At 37.6% G+C, this 19,958-nt stretch overlaps 1 protein-coding gene across 8 annotated transcripts in view; it reads right to left on the bottom strand.

Moving 5' to 3' along the window:
• Window positions 1–19,958, bottom strand: part of LOC124869659 (rho GTPase-activating protein 12-like) — a 77,231-nt gene that overhangs the window by 42,117 nt on the left and 15,156 nt on the right. The window contains exon 1 of one of the 8 annotated variants that reach the window (XM_047367643.1): window positions 14,386–14,537. The exons of the other annotated variants lie outside the window; for them this stretch is intronic. Coding sequence (XP_047223599.1) covers window positions 14,386–14,409 — 24 coding nt within the window. The 5' untranslated portion in view covers window positions 14,410–14,537. Of the gene's footprint in view, window positions 1–14,385; window positions 14,538–19,958 lie in introns of those variants that run through there. 8 annotated transcript variants of the gene reach the window in all.

Below are 19,958 nucleotides of genomic sequence, written 5' to 3'. Positions count from 1 at the left end.
TAAGGAATAAAAAGCTATTTGCTTCAATTCATAAAAACAATGCATAACATAAATCACCATTGAAATCATAACTATTGACAAAGATAAAAAATAAGGATTAGTGTAACTATGTGAAAGTGAAGCCATGATTTGAAGTGTTAGCATCTACACAACTATAGGTTTCATCAGGGCTTTGTAAAGGTATTTAGAGGAAGGAAAACCAGTAAATCTATAACTGGGCCCCAAAGGGTGGCTTGTTCTATCCAAATCTTGGACTGCAAATCACTGTGTTATTATGTAGGCACAGTTAATCCCAAAATTATTTGTTTCCCTGACCAGCTTTCTGTCGTTTCCCCTGATAATTTGACAATTTATCTTTGGTGATGAGCTCCAAATGTTTGAAGTTGAAAGGCCTCCTTGCCCTCACCCTATTAGCTTATTTCTCAGACTCAGATTTAAGTCCACTCCAGAATACTGATATTAGTTCCAGTCAGAAAAAACATGTTGGTCAAATTAAAAGATTACTTTAAACCCAAATATGCCAGGGGTATGAATAATTTCAGGCTCAACTTTAGTGTTGCGAATGGGCCGTGCATGCAAATACTAGCTGGCCCATAATAACCCAGGAGTTGACACCCTTAAGACTGAATGCTAAATTATGGTTGGTCCTAGAGTTTTAAAAATGGTGCTCCCAACATTGTAATTTGTTGACTGAACCTGATGAAAGTGAATATTTCCTCTAGCCCAGTAGTGGGCTGGTGCCAGTATAAAACAAGCATTTCTGTAATGACACTCAACCTACCTAAACCTCAGAGGGGACAAAGGACAGCCAGTCATGATTTTAATACCCTCTTTCAGAAGAATACTACATTTATACACTGCAAAAATGGCCAAATAATGATTCACAACCAAATGTTTAAGGAGTTGAAATAATTTATACATTTTAATATAAATTTAAGTTTAAAAATAAATTAAAATTTTTAAATAAAATGTTTCTGAGAAATTAAGATCATGTAGAAAGCTATAATACTTGATCAATTGAACTCTGTTAACAAAAATTATTTATCTTTTACTTAAAAAAGTAGAAGTGCTGTAGAGAACTGATCAAAAACTCAAAATGTGTAGCAAGTTCTACCATGTTGTGCTGGTACCGATGGTGGTACTGCGTTAAAAACAACTCAAACTTAAGCTGAAATGATTAAATTAAGCCAGAGGAGGCAAAGAGATGTAATAAGCTGCTTAAAAGGAAACTCCATTTTCTCAGATATGTCTGTGAGACAAGCTGCGAGAAAGAGAGAGCAAGACTTTCGGTAGACAACAAAAAGGCTGAATAGATGGATTTTTAAGTGTTGGAAGCACTTTGGAAATCTCAGAGTTATGGTAAGGATCAACATTCTCTAAGAAATACAGATGGAGAACACCTGAAGAACTGTGCTAGTCATGCTAATCGCTATTATAAGATGCTAAGGACTGTTTAAGAGATTTTAAATAATGTTCCTATGTCCTGTTATATTATAGCTCCTAAAGCAATATTGTAATATATGCTAAAATTAGCCTTGGGAGGTCAATTTACACTTGTTGTCCACATAATATATGGAAAGTACAGTGGGGGCACAGAGGGGAATTAATTATGAATTAAATAGTTTTTTTCCCCATTTTATTCAGGGCGCTAAAGCATTTAAAGATAAAGCAAGACAGTGAGAGGTCAGTAGCTGCAAGGCATTACAGCTGAGCAGGAGAATGGAGTGACACAAACTACACAAAATTCAAATGCTTAGCTATGATGCCCTAATCCAGCCATATTTGGCTTGGAGTAATGGAGTAAAAAGACAAACACAAACCAGATTTACCGAGAAAGCTTTTTTGTTGGTAGCTGGTAAAAATAGTAAAGTTTTCTCTTTAAAACAGAAATCGTAGTCAGCAGATGTCCTTGTAAAAGTAAGTTAGATATTGAAGTGGACTTGTTAATAATTCACAAGCGCTGCTGTGGATAGCTTTATCAGGTAACAGTGACTAATATTTCATGGTGTTTTCCCTGTCAAATGATTGCACAGTCTGGTGTGAAAATCAGTGTTGGTGAAATCCTAAATATCAGCAGAAAACACCATTGTTGTCATCTCCTCCTCATTCTGTGTCCCCATTCTTTGTGCGTCTTACAGCTCATTCTGCAGAAACACTGCTTATTCACAGCAGAATCCTGTATTGACCTGTTTCTGCACACTTTAAATGAATGCAGTGGAGTATTTTATCCACCACCCTCACATATTTCTCTCCTCCAGCTACAGAGAAGAGAGTACAAGTCTTGGCTCCCTCGCAGCCACATGCCTCGACAGTGCACCTTTTCACTGGGGAAGAGGAGGAGGACAATAAAAAGAAAACCTGCAGGGAAAAGAGAACTCCCTCTGGCTAAGAATGATCCTTCAGACAGCTTTTAACATGGAAGGACTTCTGCGGGCAAAAGATTTCAGTTACTCAATTTGAGAGAAACACGTACAAAACCCTCAGGGCACTATGTAAGGGTATCCCACATCAACTAAAAACAAGTAAACAGCAGAAAATATCAGTCTAATGTCAATTATAATTCATATTGGTTTTAAAAGCATATTTATTAATTGCTTTACATATTTATTGCTCTTTAGTACTCTTAACTGAAAAATAAATATACATGCAGATGCAGGCTGCTTCTATATGGTCTTCTGCAAAAAACAACAACAGCCCTTCTCTGAAATACCTTGAAACCTGGCAAAGGTTCAATGGTATCCCTATTTTTTTTATTCCATATTAAATACAGACCAGACTTAGGTTTTTAATAATCAAGTTAAACAGATGAAAATTGGACTATGCCAGCAGGTAGTTCGGTCAAACTGATCAAGCTGTTTCAGGTTTGAAGGGTGGCGTTTCTACAACACAATTTCTAGATATTTCCTTTAATGTTCAGTAGGGTTGGGCATCTAGTCTCCAGAATCGATTGGAAACAGGACAAACATTCATATTCTCCTGGAATAGTTAAAACTTCTAAATTTTGATTCCTTGTTTCCATACCCAGTCCGCCGACCGGAAAGAGGCTGCCAAATACTAACGAAGAAGAATCTGAAGGCAGTGTGTGCTTAACCACGGACAGTATGCAACACTGATCAAAGGTGTGGCTTAACTTTAATGAAAGAAATGACCAGTCGGCTCAGTGCAACACTTGCAATAAGATTATTTCATGCAAAAGAAGGTGCATGATCAACATGATCAAACACCCCCAGATTCATGGTGTAGAGGTAACAGAATGCCTCGTCTCTGACGCGCTGCGCTGGCCTTCCTCCAGTGCTACTTCCTCCTGCTCGAAAAAACATTCTAGTATAGCACTGCAGTCAGCGTCAGTAAAACAATAAAACACGTCTCAAACCAACATTGAGGCAGCTAACAAGTTGTACTCAATCTAAAATGGTGGGTCAACTCCAATGCAAATAGCTAGCTAATGTTAGCCCATGTATTTTTTCATAGACGAACCACCTGAAACTGCTAACTTTAGCTAACGTTAGCCAAGCAGTTGACCAGACCCTGCGAATCCATAACATTTATATTCAACTTTATAGGTTTGATATTTATATAGTCCTGGTTGACAATAGCCCTGGGAGAAATTCATAGTAAAGTTCATAAAAGGTTTGTAGAATAAAAATTCAATAAGAGGTTCAGACTATTTCACCCAGAAAGAACTCTGGTTAACTAGCTTCATTAAACCATGTTAACTTTTTTGATAACTTTAAAATAATCGGAATCAAGAATCACTAGGAATCGTAATCGTTCAAATTAAAAACAACGTCCAGCCCTAATGTTCAGTGAGATTCAGATCTTGGTTCATGGAGGGTCATAGAATATTATTTTTCCCCCTAAGCCATTCTTGAGTCCTTTTAGGTTAAAGGTTAGGGTTGTTATCCTGTTGAAAGACCCATGACCTGCGACTGATGCGTAGCTTTCTGGTAAGGGGCAGTATGTTCAGGTCCAGGATCTCTCGGTAGTGTTGAGACTTCATTGTGCCCTACAAAGATTCAAGGTTTCCCATGTCAGATGAAGCAAAGCAGACCAAAAACAAAACCAAGACTTCTGTCATGATTACAGTGTATATGGTAGGGGTTTATTTTTTCTTTTTAAATTTTAAATTTTCCTCCAGTAAAAATAGAGCCGATGTGAGTCCCTCAGTCTGAAGGACATTCTCATGTCAAAATACATTTTTGTGAATTCCAGTATGGCTCTTTGAATTCCTTGTGTTTTTCAGTCAGTAGGGGAGCCCTCCTGGATCTTCTTCTATGGAGCCCATTGTGCTTCATATGCAACAGAGTGAAGTCAAAACTGGATGAACCTCAGCCTTGGATTTTAGTTTGAATGATTTTGGATGGTTTCTTTGGCTCCTTTTCTATCATTGACACAATCCATCTGATAAATGGGGAGTTGCATTTCCTGTTGACTAGGAACCTTCTATTTGGATAATGGACGCTGTGGTCACAGATGCAAAAATCTGCCTGGATATGGTATTTTAGCCTTCATTTACAATCTTTCTGAGATCTCGTTGTTTGGTCTGTGCTCATTGCACATGGATTTGAATTTGGATACATAAGGTGGTGCAACAACAACAACCGTAAGATGAGCTGACAGAGCAGCCGAGGGACCGACCCAGATTGGTATATTCTGAGTCATTTCTTGTAGGTTTGGTTTTGTAAGATGAGATGAGCATTTGAAGGTATTGAGCTGACAAGTTTAAATTCTGTGACTTCATTATAATATGCTCCTAAGTTCTGTCCCATACGACCACAAATCTAAGAGAAATGGGCTCAGACAGATTATTGTCTTTTATTAGCTGAATTATATAACTGTAAACATATCTGCGGGGCAACATAGCTGTTAGCCAGGTGCAGCTTAGAGCACAGAACAACCACAAACGTCAATCTTTTTATTGCTATTTATTTTGCGACTTTCTTTTAAGGCCCACCCCTTCATCCCTTTGTACTTAACATTTGCTCTGAGGATAACAGGAACGATCGCTTAAATATGCAAGTACAACATGCACGCATTATCTTGCATGTGAATCTGTGTAACAAGGATTAGTTAAGTCATTGATTAGTAACGCAGAAAAGCGGTTTCCCCGTCTTCCTCAAAATGTGATTTAAAATATATAATTTTTCTCAACTTCGTCATTAATTTTGTGATATGTGTTCATTCAATCCTGTTCCATTATATTTTATTGCGGTGAAAAGAAATACATAGAGGAAAAACTTAAAATTAGCTGATTAGCTAATGGAAAGCTCATAGGCACCTGTAATAAAGCTAAGCACAAAAATAAAAGGATTATTATCTCTTTATGAGAGAGATGCGCTGCGAAACCATAACACAGAATAAAATATTTAAATGCAGGAAGTTGGGTTGCAACAATAACTGTTTAAGGTACAACAGAAAAGGTGGAAGAAATTACAAAAATAGAGAAAACTGCATTGTATAGAAGTTGCTGGCTGCTTTAACCTGACTTGAAAATGGCTCCAGGCAGTTTTCCATCTTTTAGCTTCCACGCGGAGGAGGAAGCAGAGCGGAAAGAAAAGCAGCCAGACAGAGAAACAGGCTCTGATTGCCTCCCGTGACAAAGCTGAAACCTGCAAGGTTGTTCTAATGGGAGATATAGAGATAAAATGGGGAAAAAACTGCAGTAATTTTCACCCAGCCTAAATAAAAAAAACCAAATTGTAATAATTTCCTATTGATACTTCACTCTTTTTTCCTGCTGAGAAGTGTTAAGTGTGTCAGAGTTAGATAAAATGTGTGCACACCTTTTGGTTAACGCTGCGGATGTTCACATTATGAAGATTTTTTTTCTCCTTAAACACTTTCTTGATGCATTTGCTCAGTTACATTGCGAAACAGAGCGGGAAATCAAACATCAGACGGGATGCATTTAACTTATAACTTAAATCCAGTGAGAACATGACTTGGCAGAGAGTAGAAGGCAGAAAACCGTAAGAACTTTGTGGTTTGACTTTGTATTCATAAACTCTAACTTTCCTTGGAAAAAAGGCTGTTTCCTATTCCGATTACCGGTCAGTTTTCTGGTTTGAACCTGTTTTTGATCTTGAATACAAATTAGTAAAAGAGTTTATCACGTCTCTGGTTTCTCAGACAAAAAGCCTGAGGTTACCATGCACAAAGGCCTGTTCAGGTTCAACCAGTTCAACAAGATCAAGAGGCATTGCTCAGTAGAACAACAGAACCAAGGACAGTATTAAGACATCAACCCCACAGAGAATGCAGCATAAGAAAGAAGATGCAAGAGGAGGGCACATCCCCTGAAAGAATCTGCTCATCTAACCCAAAATAAAGTTATCTCAGGTCCTCCTCTAAACGGGAAGTACAGGAGCTTCATACTGCAGCAGGGAAAGCTGTCAGTGAACATCCATTTTCCCAGAATAACTCAGCAGGTCTCTAAAATTCATCCTGTAATGTCCAGTCTTTTAATCTTTTGTCAAGTCAATTCAATCACCACCTCCAATAGGATGGGGGTTTCTACACAGATCACTTTGAAATGTGCAAACTCAAGCGGACACGTTCGGATCCAACAGACATTTAAGGCTGTACAGCCGGTATCAGCTTGACAGGTAAACGCAGCAGCTTTGGAGAAGAGACTCTACGCATCACGGACCGACTTATCCTGCTAACAGTATTGACTATATGACACATTCTTCAAAGGCTGTTTTGTGTTCAGCAGAGGCTCCTGAGAAAACAGGGCTTGGTGTGAATATAAGAAGCATGGACAGCTAAACGGACAAGTTTTAAAACTGTAATAAACATTTTGTATCAAAAGATAAATTGAACCAGAATAAACAACATTACCAATCAAAATGGACGTTAAAAGTGTTTTAGAAGAAAACGAGTTAGAAAGGTTTTATGTAGTTTGTTTGCAAAATCAGTCAGTCAGTGTTTTTTAGTCACTGCTTTTCAATTAGAAATATTTATCCTAATGAGATAAAAGGACTTTTCACAAGAACTTCTTCCAGCTGTTCTCCAACGGACGTCAGTCGACCACATTTAGTGTCGGTCTTTGCATAACAGATACTGAGATTTGTAGAAAAACTTGGTTAAAAATGTCTTTTATCAACTTAAACTTCACCTTAAAATATTTGCTGAAACAGGTAGGGGCCATTTTGAAATTTTAAGTTGCACTACAGTCAGGGTTCCTACATATTTACCATTTTAAAATTCCAGATTTTCCATATTCAGATTTTTACGTTTTTTTCAGTCAGATATTTGTCTGTTTTTTCCAAGCAATACAAACATTTAAATGTTCAGTAGAGTGTGTCCATAGAAACCGGTCTGATCACAGGGTTAAATGATTCTTCCTTACAACATATTAATTTTGTAAAACGGTGTTCCAGTTACTCATGAATTACGGTTGAACAAAAACAAAAAACTGTCATAACAACTTTACAGGTATTGCATTTAAGTAAATTTTCATGATGCCTGGCATTAATGCCAAAGATTTGAACCTTTGTCTTATCAGATCAGAAGATTTTACTACGGAGTGGTTTCCATCTGGCCACTCGGAGGCCTGATGGGTGGATTGCTGCATAAATGGTTGTCCTTCTAAACCAGAGGTCTGCAACCTGTGGCCGAAAGTGGCCTTTTGGACCTTCCACAACAGCTCTTAATAACTTGGGCAAAAAAGTTATTACATATTGTATTTTACATATAGATATAATAAACAAATTCAGTTTTTAGCAGTTTATTCCCATGGAATAATTGCACTGAATTTTCACAACAGAAAGATATTAAAAGCATCAGTAATATTTTTTACATTTATCTTTCTTGTCAAAGAATGAGGAAACTATGTACTTTTTAAATATAATTTACCACAAATATCAACATCTCATAGAACAAAAGGTATCCATTCTCTTTTTGCAAAATTCTTTTTATGTTTTTCTTTATTTTAGTAGAAACAGAAATTAAATGGTGGCTCTTTAAAAACACCAACAGCTTTTCCTATGGCTGATATTTATCAAAAATTTGTTCTCTTTTTAAAAAAAACAAAAACAAATGTGTCATGTGTCATTTGCGGCTTTAAATTAGCTTTATTTCTCTGGACTGAGGGTAAAAATGGCTCTTTGGATTGTAAAAGTGGCAGACCCCTGTTCTGGAAGGTTCTCTTCTCTCCATGGAGCAACGCTGGAGCTCTGACATCTGGTTCTTGGCCACCCGATTGCCCAGTTTAGACGGCCGATCAGCTCTAGGATCACAGCATTAAAGCGGTTAAAAACTTTTTGTAGCCTTCCCCAGATTTGTTCCTTGTGACAATCCTGTCTCAGAGGTCTAGAGGCAATTGCTCCGACTTCATGCTTGGTTTATGCTCTGACGTGTACTGTCAACTGCAGCACCTTATCTAGACAGGTGTGTCCCTTTCCAAATCCTGTCAGATCAACTGAATTCACCACAGGTAGACTTAAATTAAGCCGTATCAACATCTCAATGATGATCAGTGTGAGAAGAATGCAGCAGAGTCAGTTCTGAGCTTCATGGCAAAGCCTGTGCATTTTAGGTTCATCTAATTTTATTTAAAAAAAATATTTGCCAAAATTATGGTGCGTCTTCATAATGGTATGTTGTGTGTAGAGCTAAACCAGCTAATTAACTGCAGTAGTTAACCTTAGCTAGATTACTTTAGAAAAACCAAGATCAGAACAGCTAAAAATGTGTTTGGGCGTCATTTAGGACAAATATAACATTCAGCAGATGTTTCTTCTATATTTTTGTTTAGGTGTCCCACCAGGGTGTATGTCTGTTAAAAACAAATGTTGTTTAATTGATTTATTCTAACAAGGTACACCAGGTTATCAGACCATCAAACGGCCATAGTGGCTGCTATCTAATTAAAAAAAGATTGCTTTTTATACTTAAGCTATGTCTTAAAACAGACACCAGGGGTTTGACTTTGCAGCAGTCTAAAAGCTGAATCAGCCAGCTCTAACTTGACACTGCAAGCTGCTAACATTATGCCTGAGAATGCCTGCCTTGGCATGTCTGATGTAATTTATGGTTAAGCTCCAAATAAGGAGGCCTTGAGCTACGATGAAATGTTAGAACCCGTTTTGTCTCAAGTGTGCTACATCTCAACGAAAATGTGGCAATCAAACGTTGAACACAGGAACCAGAAAGGCTGCCTGACATAGAAGTGATTGCATATTTTTTAGCCACTCCCGTAGCTCCTGCTGGGTGGGTCAGTTGCTTATTTCTGTAATCTTGTATTGCAAAAACACATTAAGCAGACCTGTGATTTCCTTTAAAAGAGCTTGAGAAAGCTCTAAGCTGGGATGATCTGATGTTCAATCCAGAACCACTTCAGTTCTGGATGTGTGAACTAGTTTCTCCATCCTGTGACCTCTGACCTGTGTGGCTGTATTCACAATTAACAACCAGGCTAGAGACTAAATGGAGCTTCTGCAGAATGGGTCAGAAAAACTCAGTTGGATGCTGTGAGGTATTATAAGGTTAAGCTTTTAGCAGAGAGTTTGTCTTTGTGACTAAACCAGTCTGATTGAACTGTCCTGATTTAAGCTTTAGCTGCTGAAAAGTATTCAACATATGGACAGCTTCTTCACATCCTGACCCGAAGGTCAGCCACCTTTTCAATTCAATGAGCCACTTTCGCTCCTGCTGCTACAAAATTTAAACTGTCAAGCCACAAAAAAATCTATCTTACAAACATGTACTAAATGAAATGTTTTATTGTGAAAGCTAAGGAAATTAAGCTAAAACTTATTTCTATTTTAAATTTTTTGAACAAAATGAATCATCTAATTTTTATAAGAACAAAAACTATTTTGTAGAGTGAGGCCTTTCCGTAAATATGGAAAATGAAGAACGATTGGCCAGCCACTTAAAAATAAAAAACAGATAGATGGAAGCTAAAACAAACGTTCAAATTGTTTTAAAAGCCTTGTACCAGATACAAAAGAACTGCAGATACAAAAGAACTGCTAAACCCGCCCATCTCAATACCTTTATAATTAAAAACATTTCTTATTTGGTTTCGTAAGAGCCACAGTGGAGGGGCCAAAGGGCCGCAGGTTGCAGACCCCTGGTTAAGAAGCTACCCTTATGCTGGTGCCAGAACGCTAAACAGACAAAAAATGTTGAAATAAAATGAGAAATTAAAAGTAGGTGAGGTTAAAGAAATCGACGAGATTTAAATGAACCCATAAGTTTAACCATCTCCAGATTCCTGACTTTAACCTGCTTTTTTTTTTTTGGGTTCACTGAAGACAATCAATTTGCATGTATTTAGCAAACTCGGCTAAGAGGTCCTCACGCTATATGATGACTTAGTAAAACTACTGAGTAAAAACGCAGTAGTTTCATGGTATTTCCACAAAGTTTAAAAAACAAAATGTAAAACATGATCTATTTGCTTCTATTTGAAACACGGAAAGCAACAATTATCCCTAATACTGCAAAAACAATATGACATTATTACAATTATGTTGTTCTTTATAACCTGTATTTCTTATTGTTATCTAAATGTTAATACATACATTAAAGCAAAATAAACACTGCTTTTTGCACCGCATAATAGGTTTACCTTAATAATACTACACAGAATAGGAACTCTATACTTTTTTTGCTTTTCAGACTTTTTATAGAGTAATTTACTACGTGTTATGGTATGTTATTTTTTCTTTTTACTTCATGTCTTTAACTTCATTAAAATCTCAACAGCAGTCTGGTTTATTTAGGAGACTTTTAGTGTCACAAAGCTTATCACATTCTTCAACTTCAGGAAGAACAAAATGGACGGGGACATCCACTTCTACTGGAAAATAAGAAACTGTAGCACATGCAGCGTTAGCTAGAGAAGCAAGAGTACACATGGGCCGGGCGGGAAGCAAACCTTTATTTACATTGGGAGATTGTGCTATATGGTGCAACACTTAAATGTTAATCATTTAGTGGCTGCAGATATATGTGCGTCGATTAGGAGGGAACTGACAGAAAACTGATGATAATGATTTGGTTTTCTGGTTGGTGGAGCTGAATGCTAAATACAGGATTATAATATCCTCACATGTAACTTTAAAGTAAGCTATTTTGCATTTAGGAGTGCATTAAGAGACTATGTAAAGTTATTGAATAGCACAATTACAACGTTTGATGGACATGGATAGCTATATGACAAAAATATGTACAGATATGTCTTCCAATGAGGCGCGTTAGTCCGATTAAAAGTACCTTTTGAAAATAACAACCTTTAAGCAGGTGTAATCATACTTTTCATTAAGCCCCCCATTTCTGTATGTAAAATGTTTTCTATCGGTCTGAATATTCTAATCTCAAATGCTGTGTTTTCACTTGCTGTAAGCAGAAAATCTTTTATAACTAACAGAAATAAAGATACAAATAAAAGAAATTATCACACTGGACACAAATGACATTGTTCAGAATGCTAAGGGTCAGAGAGGTATGGAAGCACAAGAGAGGAAAGACAAAAATAGGCAGATATCGCAACAGATATCATCACAATATTTTCTAATACCATACAGCCCTAACTAAGTTACTAAAAAATAAAGGAATTTTTAAACAATTTTCCAATTTATTGAGATGCCCTTGTAAATAAACAATCCAATTCACGTTCCGAGGTAATCTGCTAGGTTTCCTTTCATAGAAAACCTTTTAACCAATTTTAATAATAAACTTAACTTGACCGCATTGTTTGATGACTTGAATCAGTTGAAATAAATGCAAATGACTTGGAATCTGTATGAGTGGATTGGCTTTGTTTTGTACAGCGCCTTGGGACGACGTGTTGTGAATTGATGCTATATATAAAATGAGCAGTTTTTTTTACTTTTAGCTGTTCAGCAACAGTAATTACATTTGACAACACAAAATTCAAATAAAAATAGGTCTGCCAATTAATAATGCATCATTAATTATTAACTGTAGAGGACCTAGCTGTTTGCATCAGTTTCTGGTGTAAATCTCAGTATGAACATTTGAAGACGGTAAAAATCTCCCACAACAAAAAAAAAAGACTGAAAAGGGAAAAAGTTAAAAAGTGATTCAATGCAAAGCAGTGAAACTTTAGCTGGAACAATAATCTCCATCTCATACAAATGCAGACAAATTAGTAAAAAAGTATAAAAATATATGTTTTGCAGTAGTTTAATTTCAGTAAAAAACAAAAAAATCCAAACTTTATCGTGAGTACAGTTGGTAAGTGAAAATAAAACCATGCGTTAAGAAACATTGATGATGCCGCTCCTGCTAATACTTTGTACGACCCCCTTTAGCCAATAGGAAAGCAGCAAGTCTTCCACCTATTTTACAGGGTTGGAGATGCAGAGAAACAGATCCTTGACCTATGAACAATCTCTCTAGATCGTCCAGAGTTGTAGGTTTTTGCTGATACTCTTTTCAGCGCACCGACAGGTTTTCTGTAGGATTTCGCTCTTTGGGCTAAAAGTGCCATGGAAGAAGGCTGATTTTGAGTTGGGTAAACCCTTTCTGTGCCGTCCCTGGCCATGTTGTGGATCATATCCTCCTAAAACCCCCAATGAAAACCCATTTCATCATCTTAGTCCATCAGCCTTGTACTGCAAATGTTCTGTTTCAAAGACTCTATGCTGCCATGCGCTTTAGGAAGGTTCCCAGGGGCTTTGTAAGGGACGCAAGCCCACAGCATCACAGCTTAACAGTGGGAATGAGGTTTTTTTTATGCATTTTTATTCATTTTATACGCCAGGCCCACCTGGAGTGTTTGCTGCCAAAAAGTTCAGTCCTACTCTCTTGGCCAAAGCTCACAGTTTCGCAAACTTCATATGTTTATATTTTGGATGGTTAGAGAGGAAGGCCTTTTCTCATGGTATGCCTTCCAAACAATAGCTTGGCATGTTGTTAGCATCTAATAGTTGGTGTTGTACGGCTGCAGTTCTCAAACTGTTTTGAAGAGCTCTTCCCTTTGTTGCCGTTCTCTTCTCTTTGTGTGGTATCAAAATAAACTCCAGTCCTCGCCCAACCTGGTGGCCAGAGGTTCAAAGAAACTGACATCTGTGTCACATCCTATTCATACCCCCAGGAAACGGAAGGTATCACCATGTAGTTCCTAAGAAACTATGATGAACTTAAAATAGTAAAGCATGAATTTAAAGAAGTGCTTTAATAACATTTACATTAATGTCACGGAAGATTTTCTTAAAATCTGATTTTTTTTTTTTAACAGTGGGGATTTTTTCCCTAATAAATAAAAAGTACTTAAATTAAAGGTTGGATATTTTTATTGTTATTATTAGATTATGCAGCTGTAAAAAAGATTTTTGTGTTAATATGTGTACATATATATTTACACATCTTCACCAGAGGTCCCACCCAAATTGTCTGCATCTGTATATTTAAGCCAGACTTAACGGTAATAAATGGTAATAAAGTGGCCAATTAACTCGTGTAAATCATTCAATCATGCCGTACTGTATTATCTATAGCAATATTTTTTTACATTTAAAACTAAATAATTTTTTTTGCATTTGTTTGGAAACCAAAGACACCTTTCATTATGACCAGGACTGATGCTGCTGAAGAGAACTGATGTTACCACAAATTTATATTTGAAAGCAGTCAAGAGAAGTTCACCTGTAATTCATAAAACCTAAAAGTCATTGTTTAGTTTTTAAAATAATTCATATTTATGAACTGCAGAGTTTACTGAAAATCCAAAATTAATACCACAGACTGATCTGTCCTCAATGAAAGTCATGTCATCATCACTGATGCCCAAAGCTCATCTCTGCAGGCAGCTGTCCAAATAAATGTTACGTAGCTGGTGGTTATGTAATGCATCAAGGCAAATGCTGAATGCATCCTCTTGGCTGCCCTGCCTCCTCCCACCATCAGTTCAGACATTTCCGGATTTCTCCAAACTTTCAGTCTGGTCCTTCTGGCTTCTGATAAACAATCAAAGCTTTAGATGAATGGGATAAACACAATGGTGCCAAAAGCTTGTGAATAAAAGCTTCAAGGTCAGTTTCTCTGAGGCAAAGTAGTTCCATAAACTTAGAAGGCTTCTGATGATACCTTCAGGGATAATCATTCTCTACTGAACTGATTTTTGATCCCATTCATGAAAACATACTGCAGCATCATCAATGAAAATAAAACAAGTACAAAATTAAGTCTTGGAGTGCAACAAAAACTGCAAATCACTCAGTGCCAGCTGGCATGTTTTCTACAAACCAATTAGTTGTATCACCAGCCGGAACTACATTTCATACGACAGAGGGAAGGTTACACTGACTGCAGAAAACACTGCTGTGTAAAAGGCAAATGAACTTGCAGGTTTGATGTTTTGGTCTTTCCCAGCAGTGAATAAATGCAGAAATAAAGAAGGCACCTTACCATATGATTCTCCTCTGGGTACATACTGTCCAATAGCAGAGTTAAAGCTGCAGAGAAATAATAAGGTTTGCAGCCAGCAGCACTGACGGAGGATGCTGATGATGCAGAGAAGCACAGCAGTTCCTGCCTATTCACCAACCCTCGCTCTGTCTCTCTCTCTGACTGACTTGTCCCTGTGGCAAACCAGATGATCCCACTATGAGCACCCCCTCAAACCCTCCTTCTATACACCGACTCTAATTCACTGGCTCTTACATAAATAGAGAGGCAGAGAGGAAAATCCGTGCTGCGCTGTCACAACAAACATAGCTTGACCTGTCCTTTCATAATGCAGCTCTGCCCCACATGCAGTAACTGACTTAATAGCCACCATGTGCACAAACGCACACACAACAGAGGATTAGGAAAGTCTCCACAAAGACAGAGACAGACTACCTGGGTCCAAACACATAGAGATCCGTGTCTGTTCTGTTCTTCCAATCATTGGAAATAGTACAATTGTACTGGATTATCCCTAATTATCAGTATACAGGATAGATACCACATAAATTGTTTATCTCCCAACAGAGGAAGGACTTGTTTTTCATCATTCTAAGTTGTGGCTTGGCCAAGGAAACTGAATCATGCAGAGAAAGCTGTCTTAAAAGTTTGGAGTTTTGTGCAATAATATGCTTAAGTTATTTAATATTTAATTAAATAACCAAGTATTGCTCTGTGAATACCAGCCCAATATGGCGATGGTATTAGTACAGAAGACGAAAGAGTGTTTCAAGCACTGGCACTCAGCAAGAATATGTAAGAGTTTAACAAAACTATTCAACTCCAAGTTAAAATATTTCAATAAATGAACTCTTTACTAGGCTAGACGAATTCAACTAAAACTACCAAACAAAATGACGGAATGAAGAAAACTACTAAATTGTATACAAATGAAGGAAAGGGTGAACAAATAAAATGGTGGCACCACCACTGTTTGCTGTTCTCCACCAAACGTTTCTTACTTATTTCCAAAGACCTACTATTGAACGACTGTTGGTTTGTCACCCAAAAAGGACTTCTGTAAAGTCGTTCCTGGGGTCGAACGTCTTAATGATATGAAACCAACGACAGAAATGATACAGAAACATTCAAATAAAACAAAACAACAATGCTACAAACAAACCAAGATGCGACTGGCAGATGGCTCTCTGAAGACCTGGGAAAACTAGTAATTGCCTAGTTTAGGTCAAAGTCACAATCTTCTTTTGGCTGCTGAGCAAGATTTAGCAACAAAACCGTCCAAGGATAAACAACAATCTTGTATTGTTCCAATTTACCACCTGTGCTTTGTTGGGTTCCCATCTGAAGGTTTTCAGCTTATAAACATTTGGGAACCTCTGCTACCATCTGAAATATAAGGCCTTCTCAATAAACAGACAGAGAATCGACAGTAATGTTGTTATCTAAAATCCTACAGATTTCTTACTGTGTTTAGTATAAAAAAATAAGATTGCATGCTGATGAGACAATGTAAACCATTTAGGTGACTTCTGAATAGGTGTATTTACTTTGCTCAACTTCCTTCATGTGTCACTTTTTGCAAATCAGTTGAAAATAACTAATTAGGGCATGATAAGCTGTGCACATCTAAGGAAGCAATCAGACTAATGAGGAATTGCTTGCTCCAATCAATCCTCTGAGAGTAGTTGGAGGTTTTTAGCTGATTACATTTCATTTCATAAAGAGCAATGGGACTCATCAAGGTTGAGAGGTGTTATTAACTGTGACAATCAAGGTTCGGGGGATAAACGAAGTCTCAAACCATTTTAAAAGGCAGACAGTTTATGCAACTGATTTACAGCTATCAGTTCTAACATTGAAAGGTGCATTCTCCAACAGAGAAACGAAAAAGACAAATGGTAAGATGGGCTGCCATAACAGTTTCTGATTTAAAGCGGCTTTCCTTTCCGAGCGTCCCCTTCACACCGAACTAAAACAACATTTGAAAATCAGAACATAGACAAAACCTCCACAGGGAGATAACGAGAGTTTATATCTGGGTCCTGGGTGCTGTGTGGAGAAGCCTGGTAGGTGCAAGGTGGCTTATTGATGAGTTATGGCCCACATGCACCAGTTTCCTCTTCCATAGTAAGGCTTTCAAACCTGACAGTAGAGGCAGAAACTTCCTATTAGAGGTAATTCCAATATTTCTTAGTGAAGACATTTTTGTTTAGGTATCATAGTTGTGGTGGTAGCATTGTTGTAGAAAAGCCAGGAAAGCAGTAGGGAAATGTTTCTAGATGAATACTAAGAGCATGATTGCTTTTACACTGGAATGAGGTTTTCCAAATTAGTTTTAGTTGTGGAGTCTGTAAGGTGGCCTTAATCTGATGTGAAGGGGACTTTTAGGTGTTAACAATGACCTTATATTGTGTAGGAAGTTTTTTTTCATGTCAGTTTACAGTTTAATACATGAGAATCAACATGGTTCATAACCCAATTTGGCAAAATATGATGTGGTTATTTCACAAGAAATGTTTCAGTTCAGTGGATACAACAAATAAAAGCTAAAATAGATTCCTTATTAAACAATGTTTTACAATACACCACCCACAGTCCTTCACTAAGAAAGTCATTAAGGGCTGTATGCATGTACTTTTATTTGTGACTAGCTTTAAATGTTTAGAAAGAATATTTTATAAACCTGCCCGGACACCTTTTTATAGGTCCGTTTATTCAGGGTTTAACGCCACCTGAGGTTACTGGGAATTGGTTGGAAGAAAGAAACAAACAGGATGTTTAAATGTTTTTCCAGCAACCACAATTTTGAGGCGATAATGTCAGACCATTCTCCCTTCTGACACCACCACCATGTGCGAGTGTGAATCATAGAAACTGATGCCTGCAGCATTTATATGGGACATGCAATAGTTGAACTCTGCACGGTGTTCACTGTGAAGCATACTAAATCAAACACTGCATGAAATCTCTTATTCTTCACCTAAAGCTTACTGTTCAAAATTAGTAGCTGTCCAACGTTCGGCTGTAGCAGCGAGACAGCCCCAAACAAAATGTCTCTATGGAGAAAAACTGACTTCCTTCAGCTCATCCTGTGGGGTCCTTGCAAGCATTCTACAGCACATGAAGAAGGATTATTAATAATATCCTGAAGGCGGCGAGATGATGAAACGCAGCGGACGGGACAGTGCAGCGATGCAGCAAATTAAAACACACTGAGACCTTGACAGCTATTATATTAAGTGGCTACAGGGTAGCATCTGCTCCACTGAAAACACGGTCCGATCCCAGGCGGCTGGAAACTCCTTCAGGTGGAGCAAACATGTTGGTACTTAGTGATTTATCAGATGAGCTGAGTTGACATTTTTAAAACTTAGTGTCGGCTTGAATAGTAATATCATGACTGGATCATTTACAGGCCATACCATATTAATTTCTTCAAAAACATGCCTAATTTCTAACAAGTACAACAACAACAAAATGAGGATACTGTGGGAAGAGTCAAATAGTTTTAGAATTGGTTACATATACAGTGAAATAATTTAAGCCTTTGTTTCTTGTAAATTTGATGATTATGGCTTACAGATAAATTACATTCTTAGAGAATTTAAATATAAATAATTTTAAACAGGATATTTTAAACAGAAATGTCAGGCTTCTGAAAAGTCTGTTCATTTGTAAGCATTTAATACTTGGTTGGACCTCCTTTTCTCTCTGGACATTTGGAGATTCTCTACACTTAGTTAATGACCCTAAAGGTCATGTTTTTGGTGGGTTGTACCTCTACTAGTCAGACATACTTTGTATACAGTTTTAACCCATCCCCAAAGTTTAAATATTTCCCAGAATATAGCCAGATTACAGAATAAATTAATGGATCAAGCCCTCATAGCTGGTAAAAATAAAGCTGCTGCTCTTGTAAGTTGAGGGCCTGTTTATCTGGCAGCCTGGCTCCTGGATCGTTTGCAGGTGGCATCCGACTAAAGACGTTCTGGTGGGCTTTATGCCTTACGAACTACTGGACTGCATATGGTTTATTATAATCTATAGTGATGGTAGATATTACTGTTAAAACAAAACCCATGGAAGGCATCAGTTTATTGAAGTTCATGGACAGGTCTGTTTTCACATTCAGGAACAAATATGATATTTCCTGCTTCCAGCGAATGAACACACGACATTTAAGATTAGAATATTATATCAGACCAATAAAAACACATTTAATACAGAAATGTGGGTTTAATGGATAGTATGTTTAATACCTGCTTAGAGGTTGTTTAATCAAAAGGTCATTTTATTCTGACAAGTCAGATCACTTATTGTAATTTATGGCTGCATATTGACCCGTCACAACTGTGCTATAGACTGAACCCTGGTTCTTAGAATCTGAATGTTTATTTTAAAAATTGCTTCATAATTGTAATAAAAACCAACAATGACTAATACATATAGGAAATTACTCTTTTATTTGGAGGAAATGGCCATAAAAAGTGAAATAAGTTGAGTTACATGAGACAATAGGTGAAGGATTAAATAATGAAAAAACAGTGGCAATTGCTTGTTGACAAAGTGGGCCTCTGCGTCTGCTCCAGCTAGCAGATAAGAGCTTGGCACACTCATCACATCCCACTCCAACGCTCCACTTGAGCAGCGTGTCAGAAAGAGCTGGAGGAGCTTCCAAAAAGGAGCACGACCCACCCACTGGACCAACAGACACAGCTCCACTTCATAGCATTTACACTGTTGTTCTGGTTCAGATTGTATTCCTATTTCTATTGGGTTTACTAGATTTACATTCTTACAAACCTACATTTCTGAAGTCTCTTTCAAACAGAGACATCAAAAAGGCAAGGATGGTAACTGCAAGACATGAGAAGAAGAAGAAATCAGGCTGGACAGAATCGCAATCGAGATGCTGTCACCAGCAGGATGCCGTTGAAAGGTTTTTACTAAAAACGAACAAGTACGCAGCCTGAGCTCGAGTGGTTTCACATCAGCAAGCCGATGTGGGAAACACCCACGTTCTGTCTGACATGAAGCTTTGCAGCAATGTGGACCCAACTGACTGAACAATAATTAGTCACTGGGAAAATTATGCAATGTTAACAATTCATAAATCTCCTCTATGACACGGTTACTGTACAAGGTTTGCTTCTTTCAGCCTCCCACAGAGTCGAGCGTACTGTAAACTGTGCGGAATCTCGTGAACTGTCCGCGGATGTTTGAGGTTTCATAGTAGAGCGGACCAATTTCCTACATTTGTTGTGACAGATTCCTACAATTCCAACACTTTTTACCATGGCGCCATAGGATGAGGATGAAGAGCTAATTTCCTTTGTAGCTTTGGAAAAACAAAAGAAAAGACAGTTGTGTTAAAGGCCATTCAAGCACACTAGCGAAGAAGAAGAGGAATAAACCAGTCCGTGCGGCGCAGAGAGTGGCGGTAACACTATGCATACTCGCGACAGGCTGCTTGGAGCAGCGTGTCACATATACAACCGTTCGATGAGAAGACTTTTTCTCGCTGAGCAGTTTATTGTGTGACACCACATACACTGTCATAAAAATTGAGCTTT

The sequence above is a fragment of the Girardinichthys multiradiatus genome, chromosome 6, assembly GCF_021462225.1.
Source record: "Girardinichthys multiradiatus isolate DD_20200921_A chromosome 6, DD_fGirMul_XY1, whole genome shotgun sequence".
Taxonomy (NCBI): Eukaryota; Metazoa; Chordata; class Actinopteri; order Cyprinodontiformes; family Goodeidae; genus Girardinichthys; species Girardinichthys multiradiatus.
The sequence above is the reverse complement of the archived record's forward strand: the minus strand, read 5'-3'. Positions and strand labels throughout refer to the sequence as shown.